The following is a 20,231-nucleotide window of genomic DNA, read 5'->3' on the forward strand; positions in this document are numbered from 1 at the left end:
AGCATTTAAGGATTCGTTGCATTAAATCCTGTGTTTGTGTATTTGCCCTTACTTTTTTGCTTTTTAATTTTGTCAGCCTGGCAAAATATTATCAGGATGATCTCATACAGCCTTTTCCATCAAGTCTTAACCCTAAATCTTTTTTCTTGTACCTCCTAAATATATTGCTTTTCACATATGAAATGAGCATTACCACCAAACAATTTCAATATATCCCAGGATCATCCTACATAAACTAAAACTAGTCTGTCTTATTTTCCTTTCCTACATGCTTATTATTTATATGGTGTACATATCAATTCCATTGTTGGACAGTGCATTTTGTGTGCTGTTTTTCCTTTATGCCTCTAGTATCTTCTTAGGAATAAAACTAAAATAGATGTTAACTGTTAACTGGTTTGGTTTTTTTTTTTTTTTTTTGAATGAGATTTATGAAAGTTGGAGAGGGACTGTAGTGTTCTCTCAATAGCATATTCACATATTATGTAGAAAACATCTGGAGGCACTTTATTGGTGGTTAGAGGTAAGGTAAATAAGAACATCCATTCATGTTAAATGAAGAATAATTCAATAATATACTTTTGTAATATAGTGGTTGATTAACCTTAGATAGGCTTCCAGCCCACCCTACCTTTTGATCTTCTTGCCTATTTCCAGAGTATCTATGTTGTTTTTCTGTTTTGGGGTGTTTTTTTTTTTTTTTTTTTACTGAAACTTGATGGTATTATCTTCACTGAGATGTCTAAAATTGATCATATTTGAAAGCTGAGAGTATTTTCTATATCTCTTTTTTTTTTGACACTGTAACTGATGGAATGATTCTTTTAAAAATTATAAATCTAATTTTGTCTCCATGCACTTAGTATATTTTTGTAAAATCAGTGCCCTGGATCTCTATACCCAAATGTCCAAACATGTCAATCTTTTCTATTTTAAGAAAGTTACTTTATTGTAAAGCTATCTGAACCATAGTTATGTAATATAGACCATACAACTAAGTAATATAAATGTATGCAAGTGTAACTGAATTTATAGTATGAATTTTATTAACATAATGTCACCCATTGCTCTATAATCTTCATATGAAAAAGATTAATACAGAAGTAATAATAAGCTAATGACAGTTTTACCATTTAAACAAGATTTGTTTTTTTTTTTTAATGTATTAATACAAGATTTTTCAAAGGAGAAAAATGGACAGGTTCAGTTCAAATGGCCACTTTTAATCTTTTGCATTATAATGTGACAGTTCTTATGCTGTTATAGAGACAGCAATCTGCTGCCATGAAGGGAGTGTGAACTTGGAATCATCTAATCTGAGCTCTTCTGATAAATATTAAGCTTATTTTCTGTGATCTTGGGCAAGTTTTGTATTGAACTTCCGTGAGCCTCAGTTTTTTGTTTTTTTTTTTTAACCTTTGAAGTAGAGAAAATAACCTCCCTCCATTCAGCACCCACTCTGTGTACCCAGCAGTGGACTAGGCATACCTTGGTGAACTCTGCCCTTCCCAACACTTTCCTTCTACTTGGGAGACACACATTAAAGAAATCATTACACATTTAATTATAGCTGTGATATATGTATGAAGGAAAGTATAGAGTGGTCAGAGTGTGGGAAATGGGGTGATCTGACCTAGATCGGGGGCCAGGAAAAGCTTTCTTGAGGAAGGGTTGTCTGAGTGCAGCTCTAGAGGAGTCAGCGCGGGTGAGGTGGGACGCAGAGAGCACTAGACAGAGCAGGGAGCATCTGCACAGGCGCCCAGGAGCAAGGAGCGCCCCACGGACGGTGAGGGAGATGCCGCTGTCGGCGCAGGTGGGGCCAGGCCTTACAGAGCCTTGTCACTGTACTAAGGCTTTTATTCTTTATCTTAGCAGCAGTGGAAAGACACTGAAGGGAAAAAGGCAAGTGACATAGTCAGATTTGTGTATCAGAAACGTTACTCTGACTGCAGTTTGGGGTATGGATCTGAGAAACAGAAATGGATGTGGGGCGACCTGCAGTAGTGCAGGTAAGAGGTGGTAGTAACATGTACTAACACCGTGGGGGAGTGAAGACAGAAATGGATGGATCAGCCATGTGTTGAGGAGGAAAAGTCCATAAGCTGTAGTAATGGACTGGTAGGGTAACAAGTGACTGCTAACATTTATTGTTTAATAAGTGACAAGTACTGTATACACAGGGGCCTCCCTGGTGGCTCAGATGGTAAAGAACGTGCCTGCAATGTGGGAGAACTGGCTTCCCTGGGTCAATAAAATCTCCTGAAGAAGGGAATGGCTACCCACTCCAGCATCCTTGCCTGGAGAATTCCATGGACAGAGGAGCCTGGCAGGCTACTGTACATAGAGTCGCAAAGAGTTGGACATGACTGAGCGACTAACCCTTTCACTTTTTCCCCCTACTGTATATACTGTCTTAACTTAATCCTCATAGTAATTCTTAAATGTACAAAATATTGCCATCTCTGTTACATAGATTAGGTAACCTGGGTTTGGAGAGGTTTAGTAATTTGCCAAATGAGAAAATGTCAGAGCCTTAGCAAACTAACGGAGAAGGCAATGGCACCCCACTCCAGTACTCTTGCCTGGAAAATCCCATGGATGGAGGAGCCTAGTAGGCTGCAATCCATGGGGTCGCTAAGAGTTGGACATGACTGAGCGACTTCACTTTCACTTTTCACTTTCATGCACTGGAGAAGGAAATGGCAACCCCTCCAGTGTTCTTGCCTGGAGAATCCCAGGGACAGGGGAGCCTGGTGGGCTGCCGTCTATGGGGTCGCACAGAGTTGGACACGACTGAAGTGACTTAGCAGCAGCAAACTAATGGCCAGCACCCTTGACCACTGTACTGGGATGGATGTAGGGAAAGTGGAGAAGTGGTGGATAAGGTAGCGAGAAGCGCCCTTAGCTCTCTGCCTTCCTGGTTGGATGAGCAGTTGTGTCACTCACTGAGGCAAAGAACTCTGGGTGAGGCCCAGCTTTGTGGCAGCATTTAGAGTGCGTATCTTCAGGGATTATCCATAAGATCACTTTTTAGTCATCTTATTCAAGTTCAAATTATGCTCTGGTACAGTTGCCCAAGGATTTCATGATGTATACAGCTTTTGTTTACTTACTAAACCAGAAAATATGCTTGATGATTATACCCATCCTACCTTTATAGACAAGGAACAGTTAATCTATTCTATTATAGCTCTATTCTACTTCAGTAGTTGGTTCGTTTTTTGTGTTGTAATTAATTATCTCTTCTAGATTATAAATAATTCCTTTTATTGCTAGTACCTAATGTGGCAAATAGTATGGGTTCAATAACTCTTCGTTGAAAGAGTGTAAGATTAATGGCAAACATTAAAATGGAACTTTTACATATTTCAGACAAGTTTCACTTTCATATGGTCCTGAATAGAAGACCTAGTAGATTTTATTTCTAGTTCTTAAAATGTAATTTTTTAACATTGCATGTCTCATTTCCATGCATTATTTAGACATTAGGAAAGTGATTTCACGAAGTAGATTGAATAAACTGTTAGTAGTTTGAAACAAGGATATAGATCAGAGAGTTTTATGTATACATATTTTGTCCTCAAGAACCTAAGCTTAAGTTATGCGTATAGCAAATAATAAATATTTCTTGAATGACTTTATATTAATATATTAATTAGAACTGTGTCAGTATTTCCTGTTATCATAGGTACATGAATCAGTTATAGAAACTGTTTTAAGAGTTAACCAGATATATGGATTAGACTGTGAAATGTGAGTTAAGTTGTGAATAAGTCTAATCCATAGCTGACGTCTTTCAAAATGTGACTATTTTAATTTCTAGTATATACATGTAGTTACTCAGCCTCCTGCTCTTTTTACTGACTACCAGGTCTCATCAGTTTCTCTTGAAAATCCTACCGAAGTGTTCGAAGATGGAGAAAATCCACCCAGTAGTCGCTCATCAGAGAGTGGGTTCACTGAGTTCATACAGTATCAAGCAGACCGAACTGATGACATTGACAGAGAACTGAGTGAGGGGCAGGGGGCAGCTGCCATCCCGATTGGGAGCACATCCTCTGAAACAGAAACGGCCTCCACTGTGGGGTCTGAAGAAACGATCATCCAGCCCCCTTCCATAATCGCTCAGGGGACGGCACCCCGAAGTGGGAAGACAGCCCAGAAAACCGCAATGCAGTGCTGCTTGGAGTATGTCCAGCAGTTTCTCACCAGACTCATCAACCTCTACATCATCCAGAGCAACGCCTTCTCTCAGGCTTTGGCTCCAGAGCATCAAGGGGATCTCAGTGGAGAACAGGGAGAGGTTTTGAACTGGGACAGGGATTCCCAGGGGGACGTAAAAGACAGAAATATAAGTAAACAAAAAACCTCAAAAGAATACCTCTCTGCCTTCCTCGCTGCCTGCCAGCTCTTCCTGGAGTGCTCCAGCTTCCCAGTTTACATTGCCGAGGGGAACCATACCTCAGACTTACGTTCTGAAAAATCAGACACTGGTAAGGTTGTCTCTGTTTTATTTATTTAAAAATATGTTCTATAGTATGCTTCCCACCCACTCACCCTTAAGGAATGCTCAGATATTAAAACTGGGATTTGATTTCTTTTTTTAGCCAGTTAATTTTTAAACGCATTGCTTTAATTTATAAGTTTTTTAAAACAAAATACTGTCATTTTGAGGAGATTGATATGTTGGAGAATTTTGTGATCATGATATCTCACAGTTTGTTGGCGAGCAAGCAGACGCTAAGGAGGAAATTAACTCCTTTCTCTGGAGAAAATTAGTGTAACATTCAGATCTGCTGATTTCCTTTATTATGACTAGCATCATATAAATTTACATTCCTTTAAATTTATGTATAACACACACAGAGGGCAGTGAGCTACATAATATTTGTTTATTAATAAACTTTTTTAGGACAGAAAATGGATTGTGTGACTTGGCATAAGAAAAATACATATTAAAAAATTTATGAAATTCCTGTTGCTGCTTTATTTTCTTGAAGCTGTAGTGTATATGAGAAACCATGGTTTTGTTCACAGAGCAAGGCCTAAAGTTCTTAGATATAAGTGCTTTGTTTTTAGAAATTAACTTGGAAGACAGAATATGCGTGAAAGGTTCACTGTGATGGACTGTGTTGGCTTCCGGCTTCTCTTTCAGACTGGGAGCATGTGCAGCCTCCACTGTGGCTCCAGACGCTGATGAATGCTTGCAGCCAAGCAAGTGATTTCAGTGTGCAGAGTGTTGCCATTTCACTAGTGATGGACCTGGTGGGATTGACTCAGTCTGTGGCCATGGTCACTGGGGAAAACATCAACAGTGTGGAGCCTGCCCAGCCCTTAAGTCCAAACCAGGGACGAGTAGCTGTGGTGATTAGACCTCCTCTCACACCGGGCAATCTGAGATACATAGCTGAGAAGACTGAATTTTTCAAGGTAAGTTCTAAGAACTACAAGCATGACTAAGACGACACTCAACCTGATTTGCTTAGCAGAGATTTCAAAGATGATAGTCAGGCTTAATTGAACACCTCTTAACATCATACTGTAAGGAAAAGATACCATGTACCATATTTGATCAGTACTGCTTGGCCAATCCTGTTCTCAGTTTTGTGAGGAGGAAAAAAGAATAAGAGGACTATTGGGGTAAAAAGAAAAGTTCATTTATACTGAAAAATATATTTCCAGATGAAATGGTTGTAACACTTTTGCTTTTCATAGAGTACAACTTTAGGTCTCCAAAATATCCAGAAAAAAGTTTTCCAACCCTAAATTGTCTGATGATCATCTGTGATACATGCATATCCTTTGATTTGTTTCACAGCAGCACATATGATATCCTTGGCATAGAAAGAACATCAAGTATATTTTGCTTAAGCAGGTAGATTCTTTATATATAAAAAATTTTAATCTTCAAGTCATTGTATCCCTCAGATAGTCCGTCCGGCTAGATTAAAGCTGGGCTATCATGTGGTGGTGGTGAACCCTGATGACTGTCATAGATCACCATGTGCTGTGTTAACACATGTAGCGCTGAAATACACACAGCCTATTTTATGTTTTAAGAAGTTTGGATATTTGAACTATGAATTGTATTTCACTTCGTGACATACAACCATAAACATTAAACTTCATTCAGTGTGGGGTTTACATCCTCTTAAAGATAGTGTATTCTAGCATCACTTTACTAAATGTCACTAGAATAGTGAAATGGGGTCTTATCTGGGCCCTGTAAAAAGTGCTAACATATTTGGTGCTTAAAGTAAATTTAGTTAAAGGAGGGTCTGTTGTAAGAGATCCTAAAAAACCTGGATGACAAGAAGTAAGCAGATGGAAAGCTACACTTTTAAATCTCATTTCAGCGACATAATGAGTATTAAGACCTTCTAGGTCCGGCAGTCAGAGGCTTGTTTGTACCTAATAGGAAATGTTTAGAAGTTCTCATTTACAATTGTATGACACTGTGACTTTTATATCTTTTTTTAAATAGCATGTAGCTTTAACATTGTGGAACCAGCTGGGAGATGCGACACCTCAGCACCACCAGAAGAGTGTGGAACTGTTTTATCAACTACATAACTTGGTTCCTTCATCCAGCATCTGTGAGGATGTGATAAGTCAGCAGTTAACCCATAAAGATAAGGTAAATTCTTCTCTGCTGGTCCTGTGCCCACCCTACCCCCTGCTCCCGTTATACTGAAAGGCAAATTAAGGAAACCCTAGGAAAATTGTGGCATCTAGTATCTGAATAAGATAACTTCATTCAGAATGATTATCATGTCTTTAAAATAAATGTGTTCTGTTCTTCTTAGAGGAAAGTTCTTTATAAAAAGTGACAGTAATCTGAAAAATCAAGCAATCCAAATCAAATGCTGGGTTTATTTTGTGAATCAGGAGTGGGGAGTGATGATTCAAGTTGTTGCTGGTCTGAGTTCTTGGGTCGTTTAAAGATGTATTCAGTGGTCTCCGTTATGAAACTGGTGGATTCATTTACTAATGTGTGTGAAATAACATTTGTAAGTTACAGAATGCTAATATGTGAGGTTATGGGCTTCCCTGATGGCTCAGATGGTAAAGAATCTGCCTGCAATGCAGGAGACCTGGGTTCAATCCCTCAGTCAGGAAGATCCCCTGGAGAAGAGAATGGCTATCCACTCCAGTATTCTTGCCTGAAGAATTCCATGGACAGAGAATAAATAAGGATTTTTTATCCTATGTATATGAAGTGTGATTCATAAGTGTCAGTTAAAGATGGCTGAGTTATGAGCAGGCCTGAAAAGAAGCTGTAATGATCATTCTGATTGACCTGGTCAGGGTAACCCAATGAAGTTTGAGGTCTTCCTGTGTCTGCTTTCTTATATTAATAGAAAATTTTATTGAACAGCTTTTAGAACTGGATTGCCCTCATTTTAAAAAATTCTAAATGCTAGTGAGTTTGAATAGGTTATATTCCAAAAGGCTTTCTATTGAGTAAATGAAGCATTTGGCAGCAGGGAAGTGGCAAATGGAGTGAATGAGAAGAATGAAAAGTTTATTCCAAGAGAAATGTTAATTTTCTAGTTCTCCTTCAATACATTCTTTCAGAATTGTTCAGAAATTTTTAAATAAAGCCTTGTATTTTGATGTAATAGTTTGTTTTATTTTAAGTATAAATCTACGACAAATTATATCCCTGTTTACTTGTATAACATTTCTAAGTTCTGAATAAGGATATTGTATATCCATGAAAAAATTAAAATATCAGTTATTACTTTTTTTTATGTGTTTTTATTGGTCGATGTACAAATGCAAGCTTCATTGGAAAAGCACATATTAAGCTGACAGGAAAAGTAGGCATTCCTCTAACCTGTCACAGTTTAGACAGTTGCAGTCTGATTTGGGGGATTTTTTACTTGATGGATTCTACAAATGCTGGAAGAAGACTATGCAATTTCTTATAATACTATAATTTCTACTAATGCATTATTATCGAATGTCAAATATTGATCATTCTAAATAATTTATTCTTACATTATTTCATCCATTGTTATCACATAATCTTTCCCAGATAATCCCAAAAGTGATGTAATAGTTTTTGTGTAGAAATAGTTTTTTTTAAGTCCTTAAAATTTTAATCTAGTAAAACAGCTTTATAAGTGATGATAAGTTCATTTGGAATTAATATATAATTTCTGGGAGCAAAAGCAAATTCTATAGCGCCATAAAATTAGTTTTGACTACTGTGTACTTATATTAAAATGAAGGGGAAAGTGCTTCCTGTAGTCAAGATATAGTAACATGCACATTATTAGTTCTTTCCATCCCCTGTTATAAAATAATCTAGTAAACTAATCACCTAAACTAAATAATAACTTATATGGCAGCATGAGATGATCCTTTAGGTTTAATATTTCTGTATATATTTAAGTATTTTGTGCATTTCTGTTTCCATAAAAAAAATACAGCTTATTTCAGCATGTACTAGAGTACTGTGAACGCTGAACATAATACTGTCTTAAATAGCAACTTTTTTTTTTTTTTACTAAAAATCACTCAATATATTCATGGATAATAAAATCATCTCCCATATTTGTCCTCAGAAAATAAGGATGGAAGCACATGCAAAGTTTGCAGTTCTTTGGCATCTGACAAGGGACCTCCATATAAATAAGTCCTCATCTTTTGCACGGTCTTTTGACAGGTTGGTTACATTTTATATTCAGGTGTTTTTGAGGGGACGTGAAGTAGAAAAAGAGTAACTTTTATTGCTTTGCCAGGCAAAAGGGGCCACAGTGGGCTAATGCCCTCAAGATTGTGTGACCCTTATATTCAGGTTTTATAGTAAGATATCTTAATGTTTCTGTTCTCGAATCCCCTGGCTAATTTGGCAGGAGTAGGAGAGAGCAATTTGCAGATTTTATAAAGAAATTTATAAATTATTTTTTTAGTCTAAGCTGTATTAAAAGGCATGGCATTTTCATTTATCTAACCGATTTTCCCTCTGTATTTCTGGAGCACCCAGTGCCCCTTCGTTTCATCGGGTGACCTCATCAAGTTCCTCCTATATGCCAGACACCATTCTAAATGTCAGGGATGTAGAAACAGGTGCAGCCTTCTTGAGTCTACATTCAGTGAAATTTCATATAAACAGTAGAAGGTATAAGTGTTTCTCTAACAGTTATTCCCAATCTTGCCTGAACCAGACTTAGAATCTAGAACTAAAATATTGACACTTCTGTGGATCACTTCTGTAGATTCAAAAAATCTACAGTTAGCTGCCTGAGAGTGGTTTTGCTGTTTGGACTACATAGATGCCTCAGATACCAGAAATAAGATTTGCAGTAACTTCCAAGGAGATGCCATTTATAGGTAGATTTACATACATCAACATCAGATAGCAGGCTCACCAGCAAGTCTCATCAAGGTGGCCCCAAATCTAACTGTGCTTGAAGCTCCATTTAGCATCAGATAGCTGGATGTTACCTCAGCTGGTATAAAGCAGCATCAGCATTCTCTAATGGTCTGCTACCGAACCCCTCTAGTAAACTGGGCCCTGGGACTGGGTACTTCACAAGTACCACCTCTAATTCAGTAACCACCTGTTCTCATCATGACAGTGAAGTTAAGTGATTTGCCCAAGATCATCATACATGAGATAAAGCAGATGGCCCAGATTTATCTTTGGTTTTCTGATCCCAAACCATACCTCCACACCTTTCACAAAAGGTCTTTCCTTGAATTAAGCACATGGCTTCAACTAATAAAGAGAATGAGAGCAAAGGAGCACAGAGCAACATGGAAATAGTGTTGACTTGTAGAGGGGCTAGATTTAGTGATACAAACAGTAATATGGCGCTGAAACAGACTAATTCTCAAGTTTTTTCTTCTGTTTTTTACAGTATTTATCTTATAGAAATAATGTATGCTTGTGAAATTTCAAAAAATACAAGTGTATGAGAAAAGAGAGAGGACTATTTTCTCCTTTCTCGTATCTTTTTGGTTTCCCTTGTGGCTCAGATGGTAAAAGCATCTGCCTGCAATGCAGGAGACCCGGGTTCGATCCCTGGGTTGGGAAGATCCCCTGGAGAAGGAAATGGCAACCCACTCCAGTACTCTTGCCTGGAAAATCCCATGGACAGAGGACCCTGGTAGGCTACAGTCCATGGGATCACAAAGAGTCGGACATGACTGAGTGACTTCACTTTCTTTTTCTTTCTTTCATTGTATCTACTGAGACTGGGGATTAAGGTTATCAAAACTCTGTAGTCAAAAGTTATTCTGAAATATAATTACTTTAAAATAGTTAATTCAATGTAAGAAATACAACTTAGAGTAATGTTAATTTTTTAAAAATTAGAGTATTAAAACTAAAGTAGGTATTCTGTTCTTTGTTTTAATTATTGGTGTTTATTGTAGGTCACTGTTCATCATGCTAGATAGCCTTAACAGTCTCGATGGTTCCACCAGCTCTGTGGGACAAGCCTGGCTGAACCAAGTTCTGCAAAGACATGATATCGCAAGAGTTTTGGAACCACTGCTATTGCTCTTACTGCATCCCAAAACTCAGAGGGTTTCAGTGCAGCGAGTGCAAGCAGAACGTTACTGGAATAAGGCTCCCTGTTTTCCTGGAGAAGAGAGTGACAAGCATTTCATGCAGAACTTTTCCTGCAATAATGGTGAATATCACATGGAAGTAGAACAACTTTATTTAGAATTAAATTAATAAATAAAGAGAGAGGCGAACACACAACAGTGATTGTCAAGAGAACCAAACATGAGAATTTCTCCATGGGCCGATTTTTCCCCTCTGCATGCAATAGTGCTGCTTGCGTGTGTCAGTTTGTACCTCATCACTGACCATCTTAGAGGACTTGGATCTCTGTTATCAGCTGACTGTTTCAGGGGAGGCATTAGCATAGCTCTGGTGAGAAACATTCTTCAGTATTAGCAAATAACCTGTAGACTTTATAGTCCTGGTCCTGCAGTGTTCTATAGATACTCCACTGGGAATCTATAGTAAGCTTTCAGTGCACATTTCAATTTCAGGTGTCATATCCCTCATCTGTAAGATGAGGATGATTATACCCAGCTCTCAAAACTTCATGGTGAGCGTTGGGTGTGGTCATGCTAGTGACATGCTTAGTGCAGTGACTGGCATATAAATGTTTGATAAATGTTCACTGTTATGATTAATATTTGATAAGTATTTGCTATTACTATTAATAGAATACTATTACTAATAATAGAAATGAATAGACATTCACAGATTGTCAAATGATACCCTCTATAATACACCAGTAATGGCCCCTTAGATTATTGTACTTTACGGACAAAAGAATCAACTTCATTTATCTCTCTTGTAAAATAATCCGGTAAGGTCAGGAATGAAAAGGTCATGTTACTGATGAGGCTGGGGCTTTCTCAGTCTCACAGCTGGTAGGTGGTGAAGTTAGAACAGAACTGTGCTCCTGCTTCATCTTGAGTGTGTTTCTACAGAGCCATGGTTCCTTTCTCTAGCTTCCTTTCCACAGCTTCCCCTGAATCCTCTTAAGAACATGCTCTGCTCTGCTTACCGCCAGCACTTCTTTGCATTAACACTTTGTCTATAGTACTTCCTGCCTGTCTGCTGAATTCTCACCTCTCTGAGATCATTCTCAGACCTCATCTGTGGTGTCATGATGCTTTCCCTGAATTTGAAGCTTCTGATTTTGCACTTCTTGCATGGAACTAAGCCTTCACCCTCTCTGAAGAAATGCTCCCCTAAAGGCACAGAAATGGGTATTTGTGAGATCCCCTACTCGTTTTAAAACTTCTCAGAGTAAAGAGTGATGTTTTTTCCTTTTCTCACGCTCTTCTCCTCATTTAGGGCCTTACTTAAACTAGATAATTTATAAATGCTTGTTGAAGTTTGTTAAAATCAAGGAGATTATGTATTTATATATTAACTATATACTGAACTATTTTAAAAGAATGTCGTATTTGGGGATAAGGGCAACGTTTTATATTTTATCTCTGTTAAATGTGCTGTTTTGTTTAATTCAGTTGAATAATAGCCCTTCTAATGTTGAGTTGTCTTTATTAAATTCTAATTAATAGTCATCTACATAATTTTCTACCTTAAAAGGTCTAACACATTAATAAACGTTTTAATAGAAAAATATAAGTAAGTAATGAAAGTAATGATTAAAAAATCTTGTTTGGTTTACATTTCAATTATTTTAATGTATTTTGTATTGTTTTTCTTTACTCTCTTTCTTTGCCAGTAAGCCAAGTACAACTCATGGCATCAAAAGGAAATGGTGAAAAGACACTTACCATGGACGAAATGGAGAACTTCAGCCTTACTGTTAATCCATTAAGTGACAGACTGTCCCTCCTAAGTACCAGCAGTGAGACAATCCCTATGGTTGTGTCTGATTTCGATCTGCCAGACCAACAGATAGAAATACTTCAGAGGTCTGACTCAGGATGTTCTCAGTCCTCTGCTGGGGACAACTTGAGTTATGAAGCCGATCCTGAGAGCATGACAGCACAAGACGATTCCCAAGCGCCAAGCGCAGGCTCCCCAGATGATGATGTTCAGCAGGTGGTCTTTGACCTGATATGTAAAGTTGTCAGTGGCCTCGAAGCGGAATCTGCATCAGTGACATCTCAGTCAGAAATTGAAGGGCTGCCCCCGAAGGACAGTGATGTGGATCCAGGCGAGGAGGTGACTAGCAACGAAGATCAGCCTGCTCAGCAGAGCCAGAGTGCTTTGCTGAATAATGACAGTTCTCAGTTTCTGTCTGTGTCTGCAGAGGGAAGCTGTGAGTGTATGCCAAATGGAATTTCCAGAAACAGCTCCTCACCTTGTATTTCAGGAACCACACAGACTTTCCATGACTCTTCTGTTGCTTCTACAGAAACCAGATGTCGACAGAGAAGTCACAGTAGCATTCAGTTCAGCTTTAAAGAAAAATTATCAGAAAAAGTCTCCGAGAAAGAAACAATTGTTAAGGAGTCAGGTAAACAACCAGGAGCAAAACCTAAAGTAAAACTTGCCAGAAAAAAGGATGATGACAAGAAGAAAGCTTCAAATGAAAAACCCAAGCAGACCAGTGTTTTCTTCAGCGATGGTCTGGATTTAGAGAACTGGTACAGCTGTGGCGAGGGAGAAATTTCTGAAATTGAGAGTGACATGGGTTCTCCAGGATCACGAAAATCTCCCAATTTCAACATCCATCCTCTCTACCAACATGTGCTTTTGTATCTCCAGTTGTACGATTCATCCAGGACTCTGTATGCTTTTTCTGCCATCAAGGCCATCTTGAAAACTAACCCTATTGCTTTTGTAAATGCCATTTCAACCACTAGTGTAAATAACGCATATACGCCTCAGTTGTCTCTGCTTCAGAATCTTTTGGCCAGACACCGGATTTCTGTTATGGGAAAAGATTTTTATAGTCACATTCCAGTGGACTCAAATCATAACTTCCGGAGTTCTATGTACATAGAAATCCTTATTTCTCTGTGTTTGTATTATATGCGTAGCCATTACCCAACTCATGTCAAGGTTACAGCACAAGATTTAATAGGCAATCGAAACATGCAGATGATGAGCATCGAAATTTTGACACTCCTCTTCACCGAGCTGGCAAAAGTCATAGAAAGCTCAGCAAAAGGTTTCCCTAGTTTTATCTCTGATATGTTATCTAAGTGCAAAGTTCAGAAAGTGATTCTTCACTGTTTGCTGTCATCTATCTTTAGTGCACAGAAATGGCACAGTGAAAAGATGGCAGGTAAGAACGTGATTGCCGTGGAAGAAGGTTTCTCAGAGGACAGCCTCATCAATTTCTCCGAAGATGAATTTGACAGTGGCAGCACACTCCAGTCACAACTTCTCAAAGTGCTTCAGAGGCTCATTGTTCTCGAACACAGGGTAATGACTATCCCTGAAGAGAATGAAACAGGTTTTGATTTTGTGGTGTCTGATCTGGAGCACATCAATCCCCATCAGCCCATGACTTCTCTTCAGTATTTGCACGCCCAGCCGATCACATCTCAAGGCATGTTCCTCTGTGCGGTGATACGAGCTTTGCATCAACACTGTGCCTGTAAGATGCACCCACAGTGGATTGGTTTAATCACATCTACTCTGCCTTACATGGGAAAAGTTCTCCAGAGAGTGGTTGTCTCTGTGACACTACAGCTTTGCAGAAATTTAGATAATTTAATTCAACAGTACAAATATGAAACAGGATTATCTGATAGTAGGTAATAATTGATTTTTAATTTTGTCATTATTGGCATTTTTTACATGTATGACCACTTCATCATCTAGAAAGTCAGTTGCAATTTGGGTAAATAAATTAGAGGTTATTGTTAGGTTACATGTAGTATGTTGTTTTCATAAAGAAGAAAACTGAGGAATCGTATGCATAAAAGAATCAAGAATGGAAAACAGAAGGAGTAGATTAACAGGACTTTTTTCCTCCATAGAGCTGAAATTAATTTTGATGCTCTTCTTGACTGAGCTGGCAAAAGTAGCAGAAAGCTTTGCAAAGGGTTTCCTTGGTTTATATGACATGTTGATCTAAGTGCAAGTTAATGTCACACTAAAATTAATTTACAATTATGAATAATTCTTTTCCCATCTGATTTTATTTCTTGTTTTGAATTTTCATTGTCTGGTGTCAAATTTTATATGTATCCCCAGGCCATATTCAAAATTAATCTGTCAAAATTTATCCAGGTGTTTAATAGACTAGTGTCTGGTTTATCTCCTGTGTGAGTTCAGGTACTGGATATAAGAAAACTGGCTGTATCCTTTAATACTGATATGCCTGCCATTACATAGTTGCCAGAGATTTGCTGGCTGTATTTATTTATTTTGTTTAGAATTTGTTATCCCCAAAGAACTTTAGTACATTTAATGTGTCACACTTATTTTATTAGATGAGGATATAAAAGCTCCTAATTTATTTATTTATATAATATTTATTGAGCCCTTACTGTGTGCTTAGCGCATGCTGGACATTTATTATTGATGAAACACAAACGTCTTGTTCACAGACCTTGTGTTCACATGGATACATTTTCTTCCAGGCCCCTGTGGATGGCATCAATTATCCCACCAGATATGATTCTTACCCTTTTGGAAGGGGTCACGGCCATTATCCACTACTGTTTGTTGGATCCTACTACACAGTATCACCAGGTGAGACTGCACGAATATTTGACTGGTTTTTAAAGACTGTGAGGCCTAATAAGTCCCCATTTGTAAACCTCAGTAAATAACATGTTTCTTTTTCCCCTGACTTTGATAGCTTTTGGTCAGTGTAGATCACAAACACCTGTGTGAAGCCCGCAGTGGGATCCTCTCGATCCTTCACATGATCATGTCCTCAGTGACACTGCTTTGGAGCGTGCTGCATCAGGCTGATTCCTCGGAAAAAACGACCATCGCTGCATCTGCCTCTGTTACCACTATCAACCTTGGAGCCACAAAGGTTAGATAAGTCACTCTTCACCCTTGGAGCTCAAGAGTCTGTTTGACAACTCTGCTAGAGATTATGTTCCAAATTTTTGAATAATTTGAGTAGTATTTATGATACTCTGTGGATTGTGGAATTAGTTACCAAGTAATTTTAAGTATTTTCTTGAAACGACATTTAAAAAATCATACTTTTTAAGCATATATAATACATTGTTTTTTTTTTTTAGTAAATTTGAAGGGCTATAGTACTCTCACCACAATCTAATGTTTCAACATAGCCATCACCACAAAAAGATGCCCATCTTCAGGCACTTGGTTCCCATCCCTAACCACCATCAACCCTTAATCTGTTTTCTCTGTATATCGATTTGCTTTTTCAGGCCAATTCCTATAAAAAAGAAATTATATATTATTTGATCTTTTGTGTCTAACTTCTTTCATGTGACATAATATTTTTGAGATTCAGTCACACATGTTATAACTTTATTCCTTTTTTAGAACATTTCAAGCTGACATTTTAATATGCAAATCTCTCCTGGAAGATAGTTTAGCAATATGTACAGAGATCTTTAAGTTACATAGTTTTTGACCTAGTAATCTTCTTTAGTAATAAATTCTAAAGTAATCAAAATTATGTAAATATGTATAATATTTATTATAGCCTTATTTATAATAAATATTATGGGCTTCCCTCATAGCTCAGTCAGTAAAGAATCCGCATGCAATGCAGGAGACCCAAGTTCGATTCCTGGGTTGGAAAGATCTCCTGGAGAAGGAAATGGCAACCCACTCCAGTATTCTTGCCTGGAGAATCCCATGGACAGAGAAGCCTGGCAGACTACACTCCATGGGGTCACAAGAGTCAGACATGACTTAGCGACTAAGCTACCACCACCACAGTCTTATTTAATGGCAAGAAAAAAGAGATCCTGAACAATAAGGGAATGATTAAGTAAATTATTTACTCAGTGTTACATTATGTCGCCACTAATAATCATGGTTTTGAAGAATTCTTAGTCGATGTAAAGTGCTTAAAAGTTTAGTAAAACAGGAATTTTACATAATTGAACAAATATTGTATTTCTAATTATGTTGAAAAACAATCTGCAGAAGAAGGAATAAAGAAAATTCATGAGCTAATACTGATTATCTCAGGATGATGAAGTTAATGGTTGATTCAAAAATTTTTTTTCTTCTTATACTTTCAGATATTTCTCAAAGTTTCTTCTTTATATTTAGAGGGAAATTATGTGATTGTTTAAAAGCATGTTTGCTATGGCCAGTCATCAAATTGATATCCCTCAATTACCTAATCTTACTCCAGATCTGACTTCCTAGACTTGGGAGTCATGGGAGCATTCCTGGCACTGTGGAGGAAGGCTGGAAATCAATAGAAAATTTAAATAAAATGATGTTTTATTTTAATATTTGGATTAAACTGTTACAGGTTATTTGTTTTCCTTTTGAATTAAAATGACTATAGTTGCATCTCTTAACATTATTAAACTTTCCTCCACCATTATTTACCACAGATACCATTATCTACCACTCCAGTATTCTTGGGCTTCCCTGGTAGCTCAGCTGGTAAAGAATCCACCTGCAATGCGGGAGACCTGGGTTTGATCCCTGGGTTGGGAAGATCCCCTGGAGAAGGGAACGGCTAACCACTCCAGTATTCTGGCCTGGAGAATTGCATGGACTGTATAGTCCATGGGGTGGCAAAGAGTCGGACACGACTAAGCAACTTTCACTTCACTTCACTATCACGATTTAGGTGGTAAAACAAACAAGTTCTATATATTCTTCCAAGAAAAACTAAAAGTGCAGTCCAGTTATTAATGCTTTCATAAATTTTAATGCACTTGTAATTTGCTCAAATTTTTTTAGAACTTGAGGCAGCAAATCCTAGAATTATTGGGGCCTATTTCAATGAATCATGGTGTTCACTTTATGGCTGCCATTGCCTTTGTATGGAATGAGAGAAGACAGAACAAAGCCCCCACCAGGACCAAGGTATGTGTTTATCTTTTCACTTGGTAAGCATATGGTGAATACATGCTGAGTTTCAGTTTTCCATTAGTTGCAATGGGATTAGGGGCTGGGATGGGGTGGATCGCTGAAAAGTAAGTTTGTCTTCCAGTTTAGATAATAATATATTGCCTAAATTTCTTAAGTATAAAAGATACTTTATGTGAAAAAAGAAATTCATATGATATTAACACTGTAGCTGTATAGAAATGGTAATCAGATACAAAGTGTTTTTTAAATGATAGTCATTTAAGGTGCATAGCAAGAGTATGGAGAGAAATTTTCATCTTGATTAGCTTTTCGTTACAATGTGACTGCTTAAATGTAATTCATATATTGTCTTTATATATGTGGAAATTTTGTTGCTTTGTGAGTTTGAAAGCTCAAAAAACTATTCTGTATTGGATATAAATACTGACTCACTAGAATACTAAGGCTGTTAAATAATTTATTCCTATAGGGTATGTGATTTGTCTAGCTGAAGGTTTCTAATCTTATTTTTGTGCTGATTTCATATTACATGTATGCTGACACATTTCAAGTAATAAAAAATAAACATTCCTTTTATATGACATTTTGCATGTAAGGATTCAGTAGTAGATATTACATTGGACAGAATTGAGATCTTGGATTATTTAAAGTTAGTTAAGTACATGTGCTTTAACATGGCATATTGAACACATGCATTTTTATCTTCCCTCTTACCAAAAATGAGAGTGAAACAATTCTAAATGACAAAACCTACACTGACAAAAACTTGGGAGGGGTAACCACATAAGTGTGGCCGTAAATGTCATATGACCACAAGTGTCAAAAAGTTTTGCACGACGAGAAACATGTCTGAGTTATAACTGACTTGGATATCAATATCAGTTTTCTCTGCTCTACTGATTTGCTGCAAGCAAAGGATCAATTACTAATGTAAATCTATAGACAGTCTGGAAGTAGAAGTATCAAGTACTTCCAAAGGCAAAGAGTTAGGATGGGGCTGAAATCTGGAGGACTGATTGAAAGTTTATAGTTCCCTTTTCCCAACCCAAGCAGCCACCCACTCCTCTTACCCTACCTCATCAGGACACTGGAGTCAAATTTACTTTGTGAAGAGTACTTTGAAAAGAGACTCTTGATCCAAGGGCACAAGGTTCACAGTTCAGTTCATTTGCTCAGTCAGTCCAACTCTGTGACCCCATGGACTGCAGCATGCCAGGCTCCCATCACCAACTCCCAGAGCTTACTCAAATTCATATCCATCTAATCGGTGATGCCATCCGAACATCTCATTCTGTGTTGTCCCCTTCTCCTCCCACCTTCAACCTTTCCTAGCATCAGGGTCTTTTGTAGTGAGTCATTTCTTCACATCAGGTGGCCAAAGAATTGGAGTTTCACCTTCAATATCAGTCCTTCCAATGAATTTTCAGGACTGATTTCCTTTAGGATGGACTGGTTGGATCTCCTTGCAGTCCAAGGGACTCTCAAGAGTCTTCTGCAACACCACAGTTCAAAAGCATCAATTCTAATTGGCACTCAGCTTTCTTTATAGTCCAACTCTCACATCCATAAATGACTACTGGAAAAACCATAGCTTTGACTAGATGGACCTTTGTTGGCAAAGTGATGTCTCTACTTTTTTATATTCTGTTTAGGTTGGTCATAGCTTTTCTTCCAAGGATCAAGCGTCTTTTAATTTCATGGCTGCAATTACCATCTGCAGTGATTTTGGAGCCCAAAAAAATAAAGTCTGACACTGTTTCCACTGTTTCCCCATCTATTTGCCATGACGTGATGGGACCAGATACCATGATCTTAGTTTTCTGAATGTTGAGTTTTAAGTCAACTTTTTCAGTCTCCTCTTTCACTTTCATCAAGAGGCTCTTTAGTTCTTCTTCACTTTCTGCCATAAGGATGGTGACTTCTGAGTATTTGAGGTTATTGATATTTCTCCCGGCAATCTTGATTCCAGCTTGTGCTTGATCCAGCCCAGCATTTTTCATAATGTACTCTGCAAAAATTAAATGAGCCAGGTGACAATATGCAGCCAACATACTCCTTTCCCAATTTGGAACCAGTCTGTTGTTCCATGTCCAGTTCTTACTGTGGCTTCCTGACCTGCATACAGATTTCTCAGGAGGCAGGTCAGGTGGTCTGATATTCCCATGAAGAATTTTCCACAGTTTGTTGTGATTCACACAGTCAAAGGCTTTGGCATAGTCAATAAAGAAGAAATAAATATTTTTCTGGAACTCTCTTGCTTTTTCGATGATCCAGCAGATGTTGGCAATTTGATCTCTGGTTCCTCTGCCTTTTCTAAATCCAGCTTGAACATCTGGAAATCCATGGTTCACGTACTGTTGAAGCCTGGGCTGGAGAATTTTGAGCATTACTTTACTAGCGTGTGAGATGAGTGCAATTGTGTGGTATTTTAAACATTTTTTGGCTTTGCCTTTCTTTGGAATTGGAATGAAAACTGACCTTTTCCAGCCCTATGGCCAACTGCTGAGTTTTCCAAATTTGCTGGCATATTGAGTGCAATACTTTCACAACATCAGCTTGTAGGATTTGAAATAGCTCAACTGGAATTCCATCACCTCCACTAGCTTTGTTCGTAGTGATGTTTCCTAAGGCCCACTTGACTTCACATTCCAGAATGTCTGGCTCTAAGTGAATGATCACACCAGCATGTTTATCTGTGTCATGAAGATCTTTTTTGTACAGTTCTTTTGTGTATTCTTGCCACCTCTTCTTAATGTCTTCTGCT

General features: G+C 37.9%; 1 protein-coding gene across 4 annotated transcripts in view; it reads left to right on the forward strand.

Moving 5' to 3' along the window:
- Positions 1–20,231, forward strand: part of DOP1A (DOP1 leucine zipper like protein A) — a 125,452-nt gene that overhangs the window by 80,663 nt on the left and 24,558 nt on the right. For all 4 annotated transcript variants that reach the window (XM_061427303.1, XM_061427305.1, XM_061427304.1 and 1 more), the window contains 9 exons: positions 3,872–4,493; positions 5,156–5,430; positions 6,485–6,637; positions 8,574–8,674; positions 10,390–10,649; positions 12,237–14,226; positions 15,058–15,169; positions 15,279–15,461; positions 17,336–17,461. In XM_061427303.1, the coding sequence (XP_061283287.1) occupies positions 3,872–4,493; positions 5,156–5,430; positions 6,485–6,637; positions 8,574–8,674; positions 10,390–10,649; positions 12,237–14,226; positions 15,058–15,169; positions 15,279–15,461; positions 17,336–17,461 (3,822 nt within the window). The remainder of the gene's footprint in view (positions 1–3,871; positions 4,494–5,155; positions 5,431–6,484; positions 6,638–8,573; positions 8,675–10,389; positions 10,650–12,236; positions 14,227–15,057; positions 15,170–15,278; positions 15,462–17,335; positions 17,462–20,231) is intronic.

Source organism: Bos javanicus, chromosome 9, assembly GCF_032452875.1.
Source record: "Bos javanicus breed banteng chromosome 9, ARS-OSU_banteng_1.0, whole genome shotgun sequence".
NCBI lineage: Eukaryota > Metazoa > Chordata > Mammalia > Artiodactyla > Bovidae > Bos > Bos javanicus.